General features: G+C 43.6%; 1 protein-coding gene across 4 annotated transcripts in view; it reads right to left on the bottom strand.

The window, feature by feature from the left end:
* Positions 1–647: 647 nt before the first annotated feature.
* Positions 648–19,995, bottom strand: part of ETV6 (ETS variant transcription factor 6) — a 245,414-nt gene continuing 226,066 nt past the window's right edge. For all 4 annotated transcript variants that reach the window (XM_005570165.5, XM_005570166.5, XM_015430391.4 and 1 more), the window contains 3 exons: positions 7,705–7,847; positions 6,265–6,365; positions 648–1,337 (listed from right to left, as the gene is read on the bottom strand). In XM_005570165.5, coding sequence (XP_005570222.2) covers positions 1,232–1,337; positions 6,265–6,365; positions 7,705–7,847 — 350 coding nt within the window. In that variant the 3' untranslated portion in view covers positions 648–1,231. The remainder of the gene's footprint in view (positions 1,338–6,264; positions 6,366–7,704; positions 7,848–19,995) is intronic.

Here is a 19,995-nt window from a genome sequence, read left to right as displayed (position 1 = left end):
CTCCGTCTCCAATGCTCTGTGTCCAGTGGAGACCAGGAAACTTTAAAAAAGGCTAGGAACTGAAAAAAAAAAAAAAAATCAGGCGAAGGCATGAAACTGACGGCAAGATGGCCTTTGGAATGGAGCAGAGAGGATCTTTCCTCACCAGCCTCTGCTACCTGCTTTGGAAAAATAAATCTCCACTGCAGAAGATTTTTGCCCAGTTTCTAGACTGCTGGGCCTGTGTGGTCTTTTCATATTTTCCACTTTGCAGCGCTCCCAAGCTAATCCCAACTGCCGAGGCCTTCCAAGTAACTTGGACGGCCTTCCGTCCTTATCTTACGCCTTAGATGCGTGGTTCTCACAGTCATCTCAGGGGTGGCTCTCTGGACTAGCATGTATCTGTCTGCAGTACAGCAGCATCTGTGATGATTTTGGCCTCCCTCAGATGGGTGGCCAAATGCTGGGATGTGGGTTTGATTCTGTACTGCTGGCCACAAAGCACCCAGGTCACTGATCCTGTTTAGGTGCCAACAATCCCCAAGACTCTCCAAGAGGCTGAACTCTGTCAGAAGGCATCTGAATCGCAACAGCAGGCAGGGAGGGAGGACAGAGGGGACCAAGGGAAGAACAGAGCAAGAGAGAGAAAAAGAGAGCTCTCCTTTTCATTTTATCTTTTTTAAAAGCATTTTTTTTTTTTTTTTTTTTCAGCCAAGACCCAACAGTAACAGGAACAAACCTGATCCATGTGGCAGGAAAAAGAGGAACCTGAACCGCTCTGCAAGTATTCTCTTTCCTGACCAGCTGGGCTTGCCGCACTTTGTGAGGTTTGCAAAAAATATATATATAATAGATATATATTTCCATAGGAAAACAACATCGGATGTCTTCCCCTAGATGAATGATGAAGAGTCAAACTGCATGTTCTTAAAATAAAAACAAAAACACCATGAAACTAACAACGGTGGAAGGGTGAGGGTGAGGAATTACAGATGGAGATTCCAAATGAGAAGGAAACGTGACATGCGAGTCCCAGGCTCATGCCCTCTGCCAGAATTCCAGCCCCGCCTTTGGGTGGTTTGTCCAAGGTGCTCCAGGGTCCCTCTTCGTCTGCAAGAGAAGTGTCCCTGCCATTTCTGGGTCGCTTCCTTTTCCACTCTCCTCAGCCCGCCTGCTCCGTCACACCTCCAGCAATCCTGGTGTGCAGGGGCTCCCTGGGCTGCTGGCCCGCTGAGGTGGACTGTTGGTTCCTTCAGCATTCATCTTCTTGGTATATTTGTTCATCCAGCTCCTGGGACTCCAGGTGCTCCAGACGGTCTGTTCGGCCACTCATGATTTCATCTGGGGTTTTCATAAACCTTTGGAAGAAGTGGAGGAGTTAAGAGATTCCATTTTCCTAAAGCCGTCTTCACTCTGAACTCTAGCCTGTGTATAAAGTCTCCATCATCTTATACAGCTGGAGAGCTACTGAACCCCGAGATTAACGCTAACTTAGTGCAAATTAGGAAAAGGTACCCCTTTCTCTGTCTAAAAAGTGGCAAAATGATTATTTAAAAAGACTAGGGCCAGGCATGGTAGCTCAGGCCTATAATCCTAGTGCACTGGGAGGCCAAGGTGGGAAGACAACTTGAACCTAGGGAGTTTGAGACCAGCTTGGGCAACATAGCGAGACCCCACCTCTACCAAAAAAAAAAAAAAACAAAAAACCAAAACGAAACACAACAACCTGGGTATGGTGGTGTGCACCTGTAGTCCTAGTTACTTGGGAGGCTGAGGTGGGAGAATCCCTTAAGCCCAGGAGGTTGAGGCTGCAGTGAGCTATGATCATGCCACTGTACTCTAACTTGGGTGACAAAGTGAAATCCTAATTATTTAAAAAAAAAAAAAGTCTAGGATGTCTGTGAGGTAGTGAGCACCCTTTGGGACCGTGTGGTGTATTACTGCATGACCATACAGGAAAGCCTTTGTCCAGACCATGTATATATGTTTCTTTCTTTTACAGGATTAGATTTTACAGACTCACGAGAGCTGTATATCCACTTCCATTCCAGACTGTGAGCCCAGGAAATGGTATTCAAAACTTACATTTCAAAGGATATAGTTAAATGTTAAGTGAAAAATGCTGACAATAGGACAACTTAGTGGAGCTTCTGGAAAATTAGAAAGGCAAAAAAAGAGAGAATCTTTTACAACGTTATCACGGATTCACCCAAAATGACAGCAATGAACCTTCGTTGGTCTGTCTACCTTTGCAACTGGGGTGTACAGCAAGCCTCATCTTCCTGTTCAATGGGTTAAACTGGAAGTGACATCAATGACATGTTTCGACCATGATTTACAATGGCTCAGGAAGGCAGCCTGGTTGCAGATATTCCGCCTGCACTGTAGGGGCACCCTTTCCAGTCCCCCCTCTGTGCCTGCATACTTTTCTCTCCCCATATACTCTGCCCTGTACCACTATCTTAGAACTTACATTTTCTCTCATTCATCCATGTGCAAAAGCCTACAAGGACCACTCAACAAGTCAAGGGTACATCCTTTTGCTCTGCTCATCGGGTTCTTCTACCATCTTTACCTAGGAAGCTCTTATTTTCCACTGTTCACCAGTATGAACCCACTGCAGTCTAGTGGTCTAGGCTCTTGTATAAATCATGGCACACGCTCTCCTACACATCTTTAGCTTTTCCCTTATCTGGAGCCCTCCTGACTCTTCTCACGAGTTGAGTCCTACTCATTCTTTGTGTTCTGCCTCCTCATCAAAGAGCTGCTTAATGGCACTAGTCCATGATTTCAACACTTAAACATCCATCTTCAACACTGAAACATCTTGTGAAGAGTACTCACAATTCAACACCTCACTTGATTACATACTAGGTCTTACACCAAGAAACCTTCATTTTGTGTCAAGTCTGGCTTCTAACATTCATTTCCTCAAAAAGGACTCATCTCTCCCTCACGAAGAGCACTATTCCTTTCTCTTACTGAAGATCTTTTGTTGGAAGCCTATCAATCTTCTGGCTACTACTGCTTTTCCTGCTCATTGTTGGCAAACTTCTCCAGCAGTATGATCTGTAGCATCTGCAGTCTTTCTCCTCTTTTATCCCCTAACTAAAATTTCTCCCTCCACATCCGAAGTCAACAAGGAACCCCTCTCAGCCAGCTCCACAGATGTGCTGTGCTTGGCCCCCCAAACTACCCCTTTCTTCTTTTGACGACTGTCCCATATTAAGCTTCTGATATTCCACACCAGGCTGTCAACAAGCATTTATTGAAAGGTGTAATACAGAATGATAAAAAATAGAACCCTCTACCTTCTAGGAGCTTATAATCTAGTTGTCGGAGAGAAGGGCTTCACACATGTTAATTACAGGCTGAGCATCCCTAATCCAAAAATTGGAAACACTTCTGGTCCCAGGCATTCCAGATAAGGGATACTCAACCTGTATTAAAAATATAAATCATGTAGTTGCTCTAGCTACTCCGGAGGCTGAGGCAGGAGGATTGCTGGAGCCCAGAGTTTGAGGCTTCAGTGAGCTATGACCACACCACTGCACTCCAGCCTGGGCAACAGAGTCTCTAGAAAAACAAACAAGTTGGCCAGGCACAGTGGCTCACATCTGTAACCCAAGCACTTTGGGAGGCCAAGGTGGGCAGATCACTTGAAGCCAGGAGTTCGAGACAAGAGTGGCCAACATGGCGAAACCCTGTCTCCACTAAAAATACAAAAATTAGCCAGGCATGGTGGCAGGCACCTGTAATCCCAGCTACTAGGGAGGCTGAGGCATGATTATTATGAGAATTGCTTGAATTCAGGAGGTGGAGGTTCCGGTGAGTTGAGATTGTGCCACTGTGCTATAGCCTGGGTGACAGAGAAAGACTTTGTCTAAAAAAAAAAAAAAAAAAAGGAAAGAAAAGAAAAGAAAAAAGCAAAAGCAAATCATATCCCTTGGGGGCCCAAGGGAACCCAAGCGATGATGGAAGATGATAGCTATGTGTGTTGGAGCAGCCGAAGAAGGCTTATTCAGGGCAATAGACTTGAGGTTGAGCCTTGAGGGTATAGGTATTAAAAAGGCAAAAGTTAAAGGAATCGTATTAGTGTTGTAGGGCAGCTGACAGTTTGTATTATGGTTTCATGAGGCAGAGGAGTGGACCAGAGACAGAAAGACATTGTTAAGTGAATCCCGATGCGAATCATGAAGTCCAGACATCAGCTTCCACTGCCGGGGAAGCCTTTACCTTTTTCTCATCTCCCAGATCTCATGAAACTGCTTGTCATTGAAAGACTCCAACCTGGGACCTTCTGGCAACAAGCCCTGGGAAATGTAGTTCCCAGGCTTCTAGCCTCTGCAACACAGAATAGAGTGGGAATGGTGCTGAAGAGCCAATGGTCAATCTAGCACAATGACTGGGATACAGGAAAAGTCAAAGGGAACTCTAGTTTCAAAGTTGGTTGCTTCAAACAGCAGTGATGCCTCTGATGAGTAAAGAATTCAATAATTCTGGGTGGAATTTATTTTTTCTTTTTTTCTTGAGATGGAGTCTCACACTGTTGCCAGGCTGGAGTGCAGTGGCGCGATCTCGGTTCACTGCAACCTCCGCCGCCCGGGTTCAAGCAATTCTCTTGCCTCAGCCTCCCAAGTAGCTGGGACTACAGGTGTATGGTACTACGCCCAGCTAATTTTGTGTTTTTAGTAGAGATGGGGTTTTACCATGTTGGCCAGGATGGTCTCGATCTCTTGCCCTTGTGATCCGCCCACCTCGGCCTCCCAAAGTGCTGGGATTACAGGCATTAGCCACCACGCCCGGCCTCTGGGTGGAATTTCTAATCTGAGATGAGTTTCTGTTTTGAGGGTGTCATGTCTGAAATACTTAAATGTGACACTTAAGTGGACACAGCCTACAATAAACTCTTGGACATTCAAATTTGGAATTTCAGGGAGATTTTAGAGTTGGATGTAGAGATTTAAGAGCCTAACCACTGAGGTGATAAATGAAGTTGTGTGTTGGGATCAATTCATCCACAAAAAAGGTATAGAGTGGGAACAAAGGGAGCCAAGGACTGCATTTAGGTTGAAGGATGAAGAAAAGGCATCAGTAGAGCCAGAGAAGGGAGCGTTCTTTTTTTTATTCCTTCTATTCTGTTTCCCTTTCTTGAATAGCCTTTCTCATTTCTTTTGAAGATCTTAATTGCTTTTACTATTCCTAAGTTACCATTCCTTCCCAATGCTAAAGACCAGGTTCTCCGCTCTTTCCAATAAATTAATCGTATCAGCGAGCTCATCTGTTCATACATGCTCATCTGTTCATCTGATACATACAGGTAGGTATCACTTCCTACCTGTATACAGATAATTCACAATCTACATCTCTAGCCCCATCTGTCACTCTCTTCTGTCCCACCTGCCAAAACCCATCACCCAAGGTTGTGTTTGTTGATGTCACTTCTACCAACCTGCACTTGGCCCCACTAATGACTACTACACCAGCACCAGAGGTCTACTTCTACATCTCCTGACTGGTCCTTCAGATCCCTCCTTCTTCTAATTCTTTCTCCTCTCTTGCATAGTACTTGGAATCACCATCTATGTGGCAGGCTAACTGGTTATCTATGAGGATAACTCATTATGAGGAATTCTGGAAAGAAAAATTCTAGTACAGCAGCTTGTAGACTTTTCTGACTATGATGCATTATAAGAAATAGAAATGTATTTTACATCATGACTCATCATGTACATACACACCTGGAACAACATTTTCATGAATCAACTGTCATTCTTGCTACATGTGATGCAGTCTGGCATTTTCAGCTCTATCCTATCCTATTTTTATTTCATTAAAAAAAAAAGCTGTGATGGACCCATTCAATCTATTTCGTGACTCACTGTGGGTCATTACCTGCATTTTGACAAATACTGGTTCAGAAAGTTGCCTTACAGGGTTGGTAACCTGGAAGTCTAGGGTTAATTCCTTGTTTTGCCATTGACTTTGTGCTTTTAACTACACCGGACTTTAATGCTACATAATATTATTTGATCACTGCGTTATTTTAAAGGTGAGTCAGATTCTCTTCATTTAGTTTTGGCTTTATTACAGGACAGACATAAGTTAAAAAAAATAATTTCCTTAAATCCTAACAAACCAGTACCTGGTATCCAGTTTGTAGCAATGATTGGCTTTGGGTATCCGATAGGCAGGTAGAGATCTTAACAGTCTCCCCCCACTCCCCGTTCTTTAAAGAAAACAGCATCCTCCCAAAAGAAGGAAAGGAGAAAAAGGAAGTGCTACCTGAACAAAAGCCTTTGTCCTGGCTCCTTCCTGATAATGTTTAGTTTGTAGTAGTGGCGCAGGGCTCTGGACATTTTCTCATAGGTCATGTTTGTTCTGTTCTGTTTGTTCAAAGGAGGAAGGGAGAAAAAAAGCACAAAGACACAATGAAATGAACCTCAGAAAAGGCACTGGGGGAGCTATTAAAATAAAAGCTCTTCAGCTGCTGCCTGTGGCCCTGCCAGTTTGGGAAGCTACCTGCTAATCTGCTGCCTTCCAGGCACATCTGTCCCCACCGTTTAGCTTTTTATATTCCCTGTCACCAAGGTTTACTCCTAAGGTGAATCACCCTTTGTCCGAAGTCCTGGAGCCCTAGCTAATAAAACAGATCCCATAGCAGCCTCCCTTATTTCCTTTTCCCAAGACTGCTCTCTGCTCCGCCTAAGGAATTTCCTGCAGGTTCCCCCTATCTCTGGGTCACCCTTCACCTTCTGACCCACACAGCATTTCTTTTTTTTTGTTGCAATGACCTTTTCTCAAACTTGTGTTTCTGGTCTGTCGTTTTAAGGAAGACAATTTTTTTGTTTAAATTCCTGTTGTGGAAGCAAGAATACAGTGGTTCTGGGCCTGAGGCAATGGTACAATGTGGGAGTAGCAGAGGGATTTTTCTCAGTGACTCACACATGGAAGTATCTGTCAGTGGGGCCTTGCCATATTTGGTCATGGTCTGCATTACCCACTGCCTTCTTAGAAGGCTGCAGGTCTGGGCACACCTGGCTGGGCCTCTCTGCCTTCTCACTCAGCAGATTGAGGTTGTGCCACCACCGTGCCAACATCAGGCTTTGCTTCAGGTCCACCTATCGGCTGGCCTGGATCACGGCTACCCACTTTTTACATCTCCACACTTGAGCAGTCTTCCTTACTGCAAAAGACTTTATTCAATGCCATTCCCTCCTCTCAGTTTGGAAAATTGTGGGGCAAACTTCTTGCATCGCTTGCTTATAAAGGGGATGTTTTACAGCCAGAATGTAAGTATTTCCTATGAAGAAATGGGCTTTGGGGAACATGGGAGTTTCTAACTGAGCAGAAAAGAAGTGGCACTTCCCAAAGGTCCCCTGTGAGTCACAGAGTCTTGCCGTACTTCCCTTTTACCCAGTTCCTAACAACAGTGGAGGTGGCGGGATCAGGTCAAGGGGAGTGGAAACAAGAGTCACTCATGATGCAGCCCAGTAAACCAGGATATGTGAGTTAACGGGCACCTGGTCTCAGGAACAAATGGAAAGATGCATCTTTAATTATTTCCTTCCCTTTGCAACTGCCTAATTGCTTGCCTAGCAAGGAATAAACTAAATAAGTATGGGCAGATGTAAAAAGCAGAAGATAGACGATTATCCTCCAATCCAGGGATAAAGACTTCATTTCAGCACTAGTTTATGGAGCAGATATCTGCTGCCCTTTTACCTTATGGTTTCCCCACAGTCGAGCCAGTCCGTTGGGATCCACTATCCGGAATATTTTGGATTCTTTGTCCTCCCATCGGATGAAGTTTTCGTACCGGCTGTCAGAAAGCAACTGATAGACGTAATCCCAAAGCAGTCTACAGTCTACAGAGGAAAAGGGCAAGAAAACACTGTTGAAAACGTTTCTTGTTGAGTCACTAACCAGAAGAATCAAAAAACAATCCAGCAACTGCTTCTGCCTAGCTTGGGTTGACTGATTGTCTAACTTCCTTGTTTTACAGGGAAGGAATGAAGGCCCAGAGAGAGGGAGGGAGGTCCTGTTGTGTGACCTTTGACCCCCTGGAGGCCTCAGAGATGATCCAGGCAACAGCCTCCCTCCACAGACGATGATACAGTGACCCGGAAGTCCACAGTCGTGACCCAAACTTAAACCTGGGCAAAGCCCATGTGAAAGACGGGAAGTAAGTTCTAACTGTGAATGAACGGGCTCTGAATGTGTGTTAAATGCAGCCTGGAAGGCGAAAAGGGTGGAAAGAGGGTCCTGATGTTACAGAGAGAGCTGTGTGGTAAAAAAATAGTGGGATGAAAAGATTATCCTGGTGTTGGTGGGAGACGGATGGATAAAGATGAGAAGGCTGGGGTAGGCTAAAAACACAGCAAAAACGAGTGAGGAGTGAAAAATGGTGGGAAAAGAAAAATTATGTGGCTTGGTGACTCTGTGGGAACTGTGGCTAGCATGGTTTTAAAAAGAAATACAGATATGCTCATTCTATCACACTTTGGAGGCTTTTAAAAAATGTTTTGATACAATGGATCATGGCAGAAAGCAGCCCAGTGCAAAAATCACTTTCTCCATTTGCAGAACTGATGTTTGAACACTCAGTCAGGCAATGGATATTTATTAAGTGTCAAGTGATTTAATATGGCCTAGGCATGGTGTTGGGCCTTGGCTTTCAGCTGTGGGTTAGTAAATTAAAGGAGAAGACATGGCCGGGTGTGGTGGCTTATGCCTGTAATCCCAGCACTTTGGGAGGCTGAGGCGGGTGGATCACTTGAGGCCAGGAGTTTGAGACCAGCCTGACCAATGTGGTGAAACCCCGTCTGTACTAAACATACAAGAAATTAGCCAGGCATGGTGGCGTGTGCCTGAAATCCCAGCTACTTGGGAGGCTGAGGCAGGAGAATCGCCTGAACCTAGGAGACGGAAGTTGCAGTGAGCCGAGATCGTGTCACTGCACTCCGGCCTGGGCAACAGAGCGAGACTCTGTCTCAAAAAAAAAAAAAAAAAAAACAAAAAAAAAAAACGACGACGTGATGTGCACCTTCCCCTTGTTCTAGGACTTTCTGGATGTGTGCTATGAAGGTGTGTGGTTGCCCCCCAGCAGAACCTGGAGAGGTAGCTGGGGACAGATGTGTGCCTTCTGGGTTGAGTTAAAGGTTAACTGGCCTCCAGATGAGGAGAAGCAACATCAGTTTCCAGGTGTTCACTGCATGATTCTGGAAATGCGCACTTTTTATAGGCACTCGTCAGAATGGCTGGTGATGGAAGATCCATTACTAAATGCCAAGTATGAACTCAGCACTTTACCTGTATTATTTCTGATCCTCAGAGAGGTTGAAATAACTTGCCTGAGGTCACAGGGATTTGCACTCTGGACTCCTGCACTACAGTGTTCTTTCTTTTTCACTTTGGGCGAGGCCTGGGCCTGGCACATTTGAAAGGGGAGTGTCCAGTAGAGACTTAGAATATTATTACAGCCAATACATCTGCATTGCAGAGAAAGACATACACCCTTCTCTGGGGGTATATTTACAAGGGGAATTCAGTTGGGCCACCCTGAACATGTTTGTTAATCTTCCTGAGGTTCCGTTGCCTCACTTATGAAGTGGGAATAACAGCACTTACTTTACGGGATTACTGTATTAGTGATAATGGGAGGGAAGAGAAAGTAGTAAAAATAACAACGGTATTTAGTGGGTGCTATTTGTGGGTACTGTGCTGTGGCTTCGACAAGCCTGGTTACATCTGACCCTTATGCCACCTTATGAGGCAGGTGCTGTTGCTATTCCTATTTTATAGACCAGGAAGCTGGGGCTGGGAGGGTTTGATGATTTACTCAGAAGGATACAGCTTATGAATGACACACAGGATTCTTGGCTCTGTATGACCCCAGAGCCCATGCTATGACACACTTCCCACTGCAATTTCTAGTCTCAGAGAAACTCGTTAATGGGTATACGTTCGTAAAATCTTAGGGCTTTGCAGAACAAAGTACACCTGCTCAGTGTACCTTTTCTGAACTCCAGCATTCTCTTTGAACAGCAGAAGACACCGGCAGAAAAATGTGGCATTTTCCAGAAGCTTAATCTTTCAAGGAACTACCATTAAACGTACAGCGACCCTAAATCTTTAGTATCCCTTATGGTATCCTTTCTTCTGTATTATCTGTGTTTAAACATTAATGTAGTATGTCACTGATTGTGTTTTGGAAAAGGACAAGTGGCCTCCTTCTTAAAACAATGACACCATAGTCCTGGAGTGTGAACTCCATTCTAACAACAGAAGCTGTCCAGACACTTCTATTGCCCACCCCATCTTGCCATGGCTGCATTCTGTATTGCCAGAGGACGGGCTGAGGTAGGGGGTGTGGAGAAGATGAGTATCCCAGGCATCATAAGTACCTTGAGAAACCAGTGTCCTACTGTAGACTGAGAATAATCTAGCTCATTTTTAAAGCATTTGAAAGAGGATGATTCTAGTTTCTAGGCAAAGCAGCAAAAAGTGGCGAAGTGTCTTTTTCCCTTGCAAGCATCTTCTTGTCTTGAGTCACTTTCACTATAAAGGGAAAATAGAGATCTGCTGTGGTCTGAATCTTCATGTCCTCCCCAAATTCATCTGTTGAAATCCTAACTGCCAAGGTACCTTTGGGAGGTGATTAGGTCTTGGGGGCTCCACCCTTGTGATTGGGATTAGTGCCCTTTTAAAAGAGGCCTGAGGGAGACCCCTCACCCTTTCACCAAGTGAAGACACAGCAAGAAGGTGCTGTCTATGAACCAGAAAGTGGGCCCTCACCAGATGCCTCATCTGCCAGGGCCTTGATCTTCCCAGCCCCCAGAACTGTGGAGCAGTCCGTGTCTACTGGGTATAAACTACCTGGTCTATGGCAAGTTTGTCAGAGCAGCCTCAAAAGGACTAAGGCCAGAACTCAGCTGTGGCTTAATATTTCAGTGTTTCTCCTACTATCAAATGGCAGATATATTTTAATTTTCCATAATCTCTTCCAACTGGAAAACATCTGACAAAATCAAATCTTATCACATAAAGTGCCTGTAAATTAGGGCTGGGCGTGGTGGCTTATACCTATAATCCCAAAGTTTTGGGAGGCAGAGGCGGTAGGCTTGCTTGAAAGCCCGGGAGGAGTTCAAGACCAGCCTGGGCAACATAACGAGACCTCATCTCTACAAAAAATTTAAAATTTTTCTGGGCGTAGTGGTACATGCGTGTAATCCCAGCTAGTTGGGAAGCTGAAATGGGAGAATTGCTGGAGCCCAGGGGTTTGGGGCTGCAGTGAGCCATGATCAACCCACTACGCTCAGCCTGGGCGATAGAGTGACAGAGTGAGACTGTATCTATAGGGGAAAAAAAGCCAGTAAATCAGGAGGAACAAAGGCAGTGTGTGTGCAACCCCTCCCATGTCTCCCTATAGGTTTACAATCATTTTCACTGCAAATAGGCCGAAGACACCATTGGATTCCTCTGGATTGGGAATGTGATTTTCTAGTGTGTTTATTTTAATAAATTTCAGCAATTAAGAAACTACCTGGTTGTCTTTTACAGTTTGATATAAAGACATTTTGCCCATATGAAGGTGACTGACATCATGGCAGCCCTCCTGACTCTAGGCGGAAGGCACCCCACTCAGAAGCCTACCGTAGAGCTAAAACAAAGCGGAGAGTTTTCCATCCACAAGCATGGGGGTTTTCACTGCATGTTTCTGTTGCTTCTCTTTTACTGTAATGGTACGTTCCACTACTCACCAAACAGTGAAATGTGAACCAGACCATTTCTCCATGTAAGGGCTTAACCTGCGCTGGGCTACCATGTTGGTTTTTCGGAGGCATCAAACCGGGACCTAGAATGTTATCTACTTATCAGATGGCAAAGGAAGGGCAGGGCTTCCAGAGAACGCCGTTTCCCTGTGAGCTTCAAGAACATTTGTATCCGGCGAACTTTTTCCTTTCATAAATGTGAAAACAACCCCAAACAAGCTGCCAATTGATCATTTTAAATGACATTTAATCCAGCAAAGCCAACTTTAGCTGAGTAATAAAAATATGTTGACATTCAGGACATATTGAATTACTCAGTCACTAACGGAGATAGCAGTAGGAATTTGTGGCATAAAGCAGTTGTTTCAAGCTCAGAGTATAAATGGCTTTTATAACATTATTGATTGTTTTGTTTCTTTGGTAAAAACGATGCCTAGATGATAAAAATAACTGCCTGACCACACAACAGATTTTTTTCCTTTTTTTTTTTTTAAAACAATTGACATTCAAGCCATGTCAGTTATTTTTGTTTCTAAGATTTCTATTAAATAAAAGGCAGATCCTCCTTAGGTTCCTAGATCCTTTAGAGGTTGTTGTCACGGCTCACCTGGAATTTTTCAGCCTTTTCGGAATCCATGTCTGCATAGATACAATGTTCTTTGATCATCAATGTAAATGCATAATACTATATAATAAAGCGCACCACACTCTATAAATAGAAGTTCATTCCACTTCAAAACACTTGAACATATATGTATAAAATGTTTTTGGATCACAAGGTATTAATTTTAAGTGCATTTTTCTTAAACTAAAGGGCTTTCTTCTATCTCAAGGCACATGGATATTTTAAATAAATTTCTACTATTTGCATTTTCTTGTCCAGGAGAAGTAGTTTATGAAAGTGTTTAGCCCAAGTATAGTTCCCTCTCCTTCCTGCTGGGTGAGGTACCCTCGGTATCCGCAGCTAAAGGCATTGTAAAAAATCCCTTCCTGTGGTTAAGGAGAAATATTTTCACTCCCACGTCTGTCTCTTACCAGAGACTCATTGTATAAACTTATTGAGCAGAGATTGTAAAAAGATGGGCAATTCACACATCACCAACATGGTTTCTAAAGAAAAAAACCACACTAGACAAAACTGATGCTTAAAAAACTTGAGTAGGCAAGTCAAATTATTGACATAGGGAATATTTAATGATTATGGTTAATTTAAATTTCAGGAAAGCCTCTAAGAAAGTCATTTTATGTTGTTTTAACTGCCCAAGTGGAATTTTAAAGAAGGCCTGGAAATGACAGTCCCATGGGTATAATTACCAATGGAGAGGCTGCGTGTCCCTGTTACATTCTTTGAAATTTATTACCTAAAAATTAATATGTTTATTTCCAGTTCAGCAACAAAACATGCAAAGTACCATACGAAATAAAAAGGTGCTACTAAGCTTTACAAATACGGTTCTCAACTGGGGGCATTTGGCAATATCTGGAGGTATTTCTGGTTGTCACGCTGGGGTGGAGGGTGCTCCTAGCATCTGGTAGGTAGAGGCCAAGGATGCTGCTAAATATCTTACAATATACTAAGCAACCGCACAAATTACTATTTGGCCCAAATATCAAGAGTGTTGAGAAACCCTGCTTAGAGAAACACGGTTTGCAACATTCAGGGGGCCATCTGCTGCTTGGTTTTTTTCTCTCCTCCTCCTCCATTCTAGATCAACCATTACCTAGAAGCAGAAAGTTGGTCACTCCAGTGCAGCCAGGTGTGTGTTGACACGCAGAGGTGTGTTTACAATGGGCAACTGCTTGTGCTTTGCCGTGGCTCAGGAAAACAGAAAACATATGTGCACAGTGGCACGCTGCGGGAGGGAGAAGTGGAGGCAAATAATACAAAAATCTATGCTTCCTGGCTTCCTAGGGCAGAAGAACCACAGCTGCAAACGAGGCTGGACCTTTTCACCTCCGATTACATAAGGTGTGGAGGAGGCTAGGAAACACCAGTATCCGAAACTCGCACCCTGCAGCTGAGATCCAGCTCGCAGCCAGAACCTAGTAAGGCCCAGCCTCTGCTTTGCTCAGGTGTGGGTGCAGCCTGGGAATTCACATCCGGGGACTGCAGAGAGGTAGGGACTCTGTATTACAGCACTGTGCGCCCTTACACAAACTGGAATTTCCAGTCTCCTCAAGCCCCTTCTATTATTTTCCACTCAGCCACCATGCTGTTGATGTTTTTTATCTTTTAAAAACATTGTCCTGAAACTTCCTCCTCTTTTAGGGCTCTTTGATTTCTCAGTCGTTCACACTGAAAATAAAGTGCCGTGACTCAGCCGCTGGGAATATTCCTGCTGGAGTGATGGCTCCTCCCCTCCCCAGTGCTCATCTTATTAATCCCCTCCAAATATGGACAGCAGGCAAAGCTTCAGGGAGGGGAAGCAGGAGCACGGAAGTAAATCTCCCAGGAAATAAGAAAATGGAGGTGGCCTTGAAGGGCACCCCTCACAGGCCTTCACTGTCAGTGCCCTGCGTGGCTCCGCAGGCAGTTGTGCTGGCTGCACCCACAGCTCCTACACAGTCCCTCTCAGATGGACAGGCTGGCAGCTCAGCAGTGAGGCAGAGTGGGGACAGTAACTCGTAGCAGTTAACCTTCTTGTGCCATGCATTCACACGTTGTCTCATTAACAGTCAAAAGAGCCCAGAAATGGGTTCTCAATATTACAGATAAGGAAAGGAGGGCTCAGGGACATTATGCACCTGCTTGGGAGTCAAGAACTGGATTCCAATCCTGCTGACCTCGCAGTCCAGGCTTTTGCCACAGGCCCACTACTGCTTCCCTAGGACGGTTCCGGGTTGTCTGTCTCCAGGAGCTCTTGAGGGTACTGGGCTACAGAGGTCTACAGAAGGGCATCTCCCAGAGGTAGTGTGGGAGGAAGCGGCTCTTTCACCTGGTACTAAAACTCTGGAATCCTTGTGGCTTCTGGGGACATCCCACAACCCTATCTTTTCTTTCCTGCAAACACAGATATTTATGCACAGATGCATGTGTGCGAAGGTGCACATGTGTCTGCATGCCCCACACCTTCCAACAAAGGCCGAGGGCTGAGACTTGCCCCCAGCACTTCCATGCAGTCCCTTCACACTTCTTGTTTATGAAGTCTTTTAGCCGTCAAGGCTCCTCCTGAGGCTCATGTACAAAATTAAAAAAAAAAAAAAAATGTCCATAGGCTTCCTTCGAAACAAATTCACAGCAGCATTAAACACTGTGGGAGGAAGTGGAGACGGAAGCAAGATGTCGGAATACAGTGACTTCTCCCGGTCCTTGAAGCCCCTGAGGACAAGCCTCAAACTGCTTTCTCTGGAGTTTCATACTGTTTTCTTCATCTTGCTTCAGAGGCTTCCCGAACTGAATCTCTGTATATATAATTCATCCAGTCAATAAAACAAAACCAAGAAAGTACACTGTTTGGCCGGGTGCGGTGGCTCAAGCCTGTAATCCCAGCACTTTGGGAGGCCAAGACGGGCGGATCACAAGGTCAGGAGATCGAGACCATCCTGGCTAATCCGGTGAAACCCCGTCTCTACTAAAAAATACAAAAAAACTAGCCGGGCGAGGTAGCGGGCGCCTTGTAGTCCCAGCTGCTCCGGAGGCTGAGGCAGGAGAATGGCGGGGACCCGGGAGGCGGAGCTTGCAGTGAGCTGAGATCCGGCCACTGCACTCCAGCCTGGGCGACAGAGCGAGACTCCGTCTCAACCGTCTCAAAACAAAACAAAAACAAAAACAGAAAAAAAAAAGAAAGTACACTGTTTTAGTTGGGTGACAAATAAGACCAAATTGATGTCTCCCTGATTAGCATCTTTTTGTTTCTGTTAAGGATGTAACCTTGAGAGATAGTAAACGTATTTTTTGAAGTCTCAAAAGGCTACCATTAAAGATTCCAAGGATTGCTGCAGAGTGTGTTCTAAGAGGGTTAGGAGTGAGGAGACCTGGAGCTGAGAGGAAATTCTGTGTCTTGCCTGCTGCAGGATTAATGACCCAATTGACCAGTGATAGCCTCACAAATCGAGAAGTTCATGTTCACAAAGATGGAGACTTTCAGCAAAAGTTGTGAGATAAACACAAGAAAGGTGATACTCTCTATTTGGGCAGGCCATGGGCTTTAAACACCCAAATCTGTACAGATTTAGGTCCCCACTTTTGGGTAGCAAATGAGGGGTTATGAAATGAATCGATTATGAAACAATTCTCAGTGTACCAAGGAATCTTCTTCCTCAGCAGAGTTTTGGATTAAGGCCAAGGAAGAGATCTGGTGGCTTAGGTTTTAACGGAATTAAAGTACTTGAAGAGAAAACGAAAATGACTGAGAAGTTTTCTTTTAAGATTTAGCTGTCTATAGTCAAAGTAGGAGCTTAGTTTGTGTCATGGCATAAAGCAAGAGGACGTTGCCTTCCACCAGCAAGGATACGAACTTTGGCATTCAGAGATGCAGTGCCCTATCATCTAGAACAATGCCTGGCACATGAGCAGACTGGCAATAATTTCTGAATCAATGAATGAAGAATTATATAATCCAAAGTGCAAATAAATCATTTCTTTTACTTAGCTGTATTTTATTATGTTAATACTGTTTTCGTAACTATGCTGGTTGGTCTGAAAATATAGCCTGCAGTCCAGAACCTGTCTATTCTCTTACATAACTGGTTATTGTTCCTTCCACGTGTCTTAAACACGCCTTGTCATCGAAAGTGCAAATAATTCCTTGAGAGCAGGGGGACTGTTTTCTAAGCCTGCATCCTACATTGCACCTATGATTCCAAGCTTACTGAACACCGGGTATACAAGGTTGCAAGGCAGAGAACATCAAATGTTTTCTGTAAAGGGCCAGTTAATCAATATTTTAGGTGTTGCTGGCCGTGCAATCTCTGTTGTAACCACTCAACTCTGCCACTGCAGCATGGAAGCAGACATAGGCAATACCAAATAAATGGGTTTGGCTGTTTTCCGGGAAATCTTGATTTAAAAAAGACAGATGGTGGCTGGATTTGGCCCACAGTTTGGGCCACAGTTTTCAATCCTTGCTCTAGAGTCCCACACCAGAAGGCAACAATCGTTTTGGGAAGGACGCTGAACAGAAGCTCGAGGCTAGACTCTTGATGTATCTGAATCTCAGTTCCTTCACCTGTAAAAGGCCCTTCTATGTTTGAAATCAAGTCCAAATAAGGAATTTCCATACATACTGAAAACATGACTCACGGGTGACTACAGTCACACCTCAGCCACCTACAGGTGCTTGTGGCCAATATACTTTCTGACTTTCAAACACACTGGTGGGACACAAGCCAGTAAAACTTTGGTAGGTAAAGTTTTAGAAGACTGACAGATGCTTTCTGCTAGGCTCCTTGCTCCTAAATAGCCCGTTCTTAAAGATGCCAAGTAGAAAACAAGCATAGAAAGAAGCAACTTTTTCACTGTTCCATACACTATTGGTTGCTGCATTCAAAACAGACCCCAGGCATCTTGTCTCACTCCGTCTTGTGCTAAACTCTCTCTCATAAACACTAGCCATTCCAACCTAGTAAACTCTTAATAGCACTTCTCCTTATCCTTTGCAAAGTAAGTGACACCTTTAAAAATAAGCTACGTTATATTTAAAAAGATGTCATTTGTGATTTGTATTTAAACTGTCAACCACCTACTGAATTTCCTTTCTTGATTATTTGTTTTTCCATATGGTAAATACCTAACAGACATACATTTGCATGTATCTTAATTGTACGATGGGATTTCAGTGATATTAGATAATGAAAAGAATTTATGAAAAATTATATATCATATATATAAAAACATATATATACACATATGTATTTTTTTTGAGACAGGGTATCACTCTGTTGCCCAGGCTGGAGTGCAGTGGCATAATCTTGGCTCATTACAACCACCACCTCCCAGGCTCAAGCGATTCTCCCACCTCAGCCTCCTCCGTAGCTGGGACTACAGGTATGCGCCACCATGCCTGACTAATTTTTATATTTTTTGGTAGAGTCGGGGTTTCACCATGTTGGTCAGGCTGGTCTCGAACTCCTGACCTCAGGTGATCTGCCAGCCTCGGCCTTCCAAAGTGCTGGGATTACAGGTGTGAGTCACAGTGCCCAGCCTGAAAAATGATAAGATTTTTAAATGACCTCAACAGACCTCAACTTGTAGATTTACATTTCTACCTGAAATAGAAAAAACACACTGAGCCTTATCTTGCTTTGCTCCTGGTAAGTTTTCTCCATCTGGAATGACCTCTTTTTCTCTAATCTCCACTTGTCCACATTCTAAGCATTCATCCAAGCCCAGCTAAAAGCCAGCCCTCCACGTAGCTTCCCCTGACATCCCTACTCTGACCGCCTGCGGTACTTAACAGGAGCCCTTCTAAGATACATGTCACGTGCTTTGCTTTTATAGTTAACTGTGCTCAGTTCTTTCATGATAAAGACTGTGTCTTATACCTCTCTGTCCCCACCCCGTTATTGCAGCACTATTCACAATAGCAAAGACTTGGAATCAACCCAAATGTCCATCAGTGACAGATTGGATTAAGAAAATGTGGCACATATACACCATGGAATACTATGCAGCCATCAAAAAGGATGAGTTTGTGTCCTTTGTAGGGACATGGATGCAGCTGGAAACCATCATTCTTAGCAAACTATCACAAGAACAGAAAACCAAACACTGCATGTTCTCACTCATAGGTGGGAACTGAACAATGAGATCACTTGGACTCAGGAAGGGGAACATCACACACAGGGGCCTATCATGGGGAGGGGGGAGGGGGGAGGGATTGCATTGGGAGTTATACCTGATGTAAATGACGAGTTGATGGGTGCAGCACACCAACATGGCACAAGTATACATATGTAACAAACCTGCACGTTATGCACATGTACCCTACAACTTAAAGTATAATAATAATGAATAAATTAAAAAAAAAAAAAAAAGAAGTATTACCACTTAGAAGGAGGAAATTCAAGACGTTTATCTTATTTTACTATGGCATGAACCACTTAAAAAAAACTAAATAAAAATCCTATAACCTTTACCTCCAATCTTACTATCAAAATATTTACTTATTATATTATCAAGATGACTCCTAAGAATTATTATGACATAATTTTTAAGAGCGTTATTGGAAATATGTATAATCATCCTCTACATAATAAATACATGCAGATGCATTTAATATAGATATTATTAACACAATTTAAATCAATAAAGGGTTTTTTTCTCTTTAAAAAAAAAAAAAAAAAAAAAAGAATGCAGAACAGTGCCTTATACACAGAAGGTGTCCATATGCATAAATCCTAGGGCACCTGAACAAATCACATCTGAATAGTAAGAATTTAGCTTCGTTTTGTGATCCACATTCATGAGTACTATTTGCATCTATACCCTCCAGCTATAGTACTCATCAGTTTGACATTCAGCAGCACCTTCATTTCTTTTTGTACTGTGCTCATTTAAAAAGCTTTAAGGAGCTAAGTTTTCTCATCTAACAGCTGCTTTATGGAGATTTAAAGGCTTTTTATGGCTGTTCAGTAATGACAGAACTTTTACATTGTACACAGGAATCACCCGATGAATTTCACCTCCAATAAATAGAATCAATTTTACAAGGATCTGAGGAGTCCAGAAAGATATCAGAAGAATGGAGTACACATAGGGTTATCCTCAAAGAAACAAAAGTGCCTAAAACTTGTGTTTTCTTGGGAGGGTTACAGAATCAAGACTGTCAGACTACAGACTAGCAGAGCTGGAAGGAACTTTAGGGACCATCGAGTCCTACCTTCTTCAGAGAAAAACAATGCCTTTCAGTGGAATGAGTTAAATTTGGATTTGGTTAAATTAGTTAAAATATACACTGGGAGACTTAAAAACTTTTGAATATGGCATTATTGCATTGGTAATTAGTTTTAGGACACTGTGTCATACTGAAGGAGTTAATGCATTCCCCCAAAAGATCGAGGCCCCAAGATTATTTTACATGAATATTCTGACTTCCTAGAGCCATCAAGAAAAGTACATATTGCCTATTTCTGTGTGCCCTTGAGAGAGCGGGCATCCATAGACACCCAGGCTCATCATCTGGTGGGTGCAGTATTCTACCAAGCTTCCTAACTGATGAGGCTGCATCCATCATCAAACACTGATATTGCGGAATGAGATGAAAAAAATAGTAGTATAGGCTGGGTGCAGCGGTCCACGCCT

The sequence above is a fragment of the Macaca fascicularis genome, chromosome 11 (assembly GCF_037993035.2).
Source record: "Macaca fascicularis isolate 582-1 chromosome 11, T2T-MFA8v1.1".
Lineage (NCBI taxonomy): Eukaryota > Metazoa > Chordata > Mammalia > Primates > Cercopithecidae > Macaca > Macaca fascicularis.
This window is presented reverse-complemented; position numbering and strand designations above follow the sequence as displayed.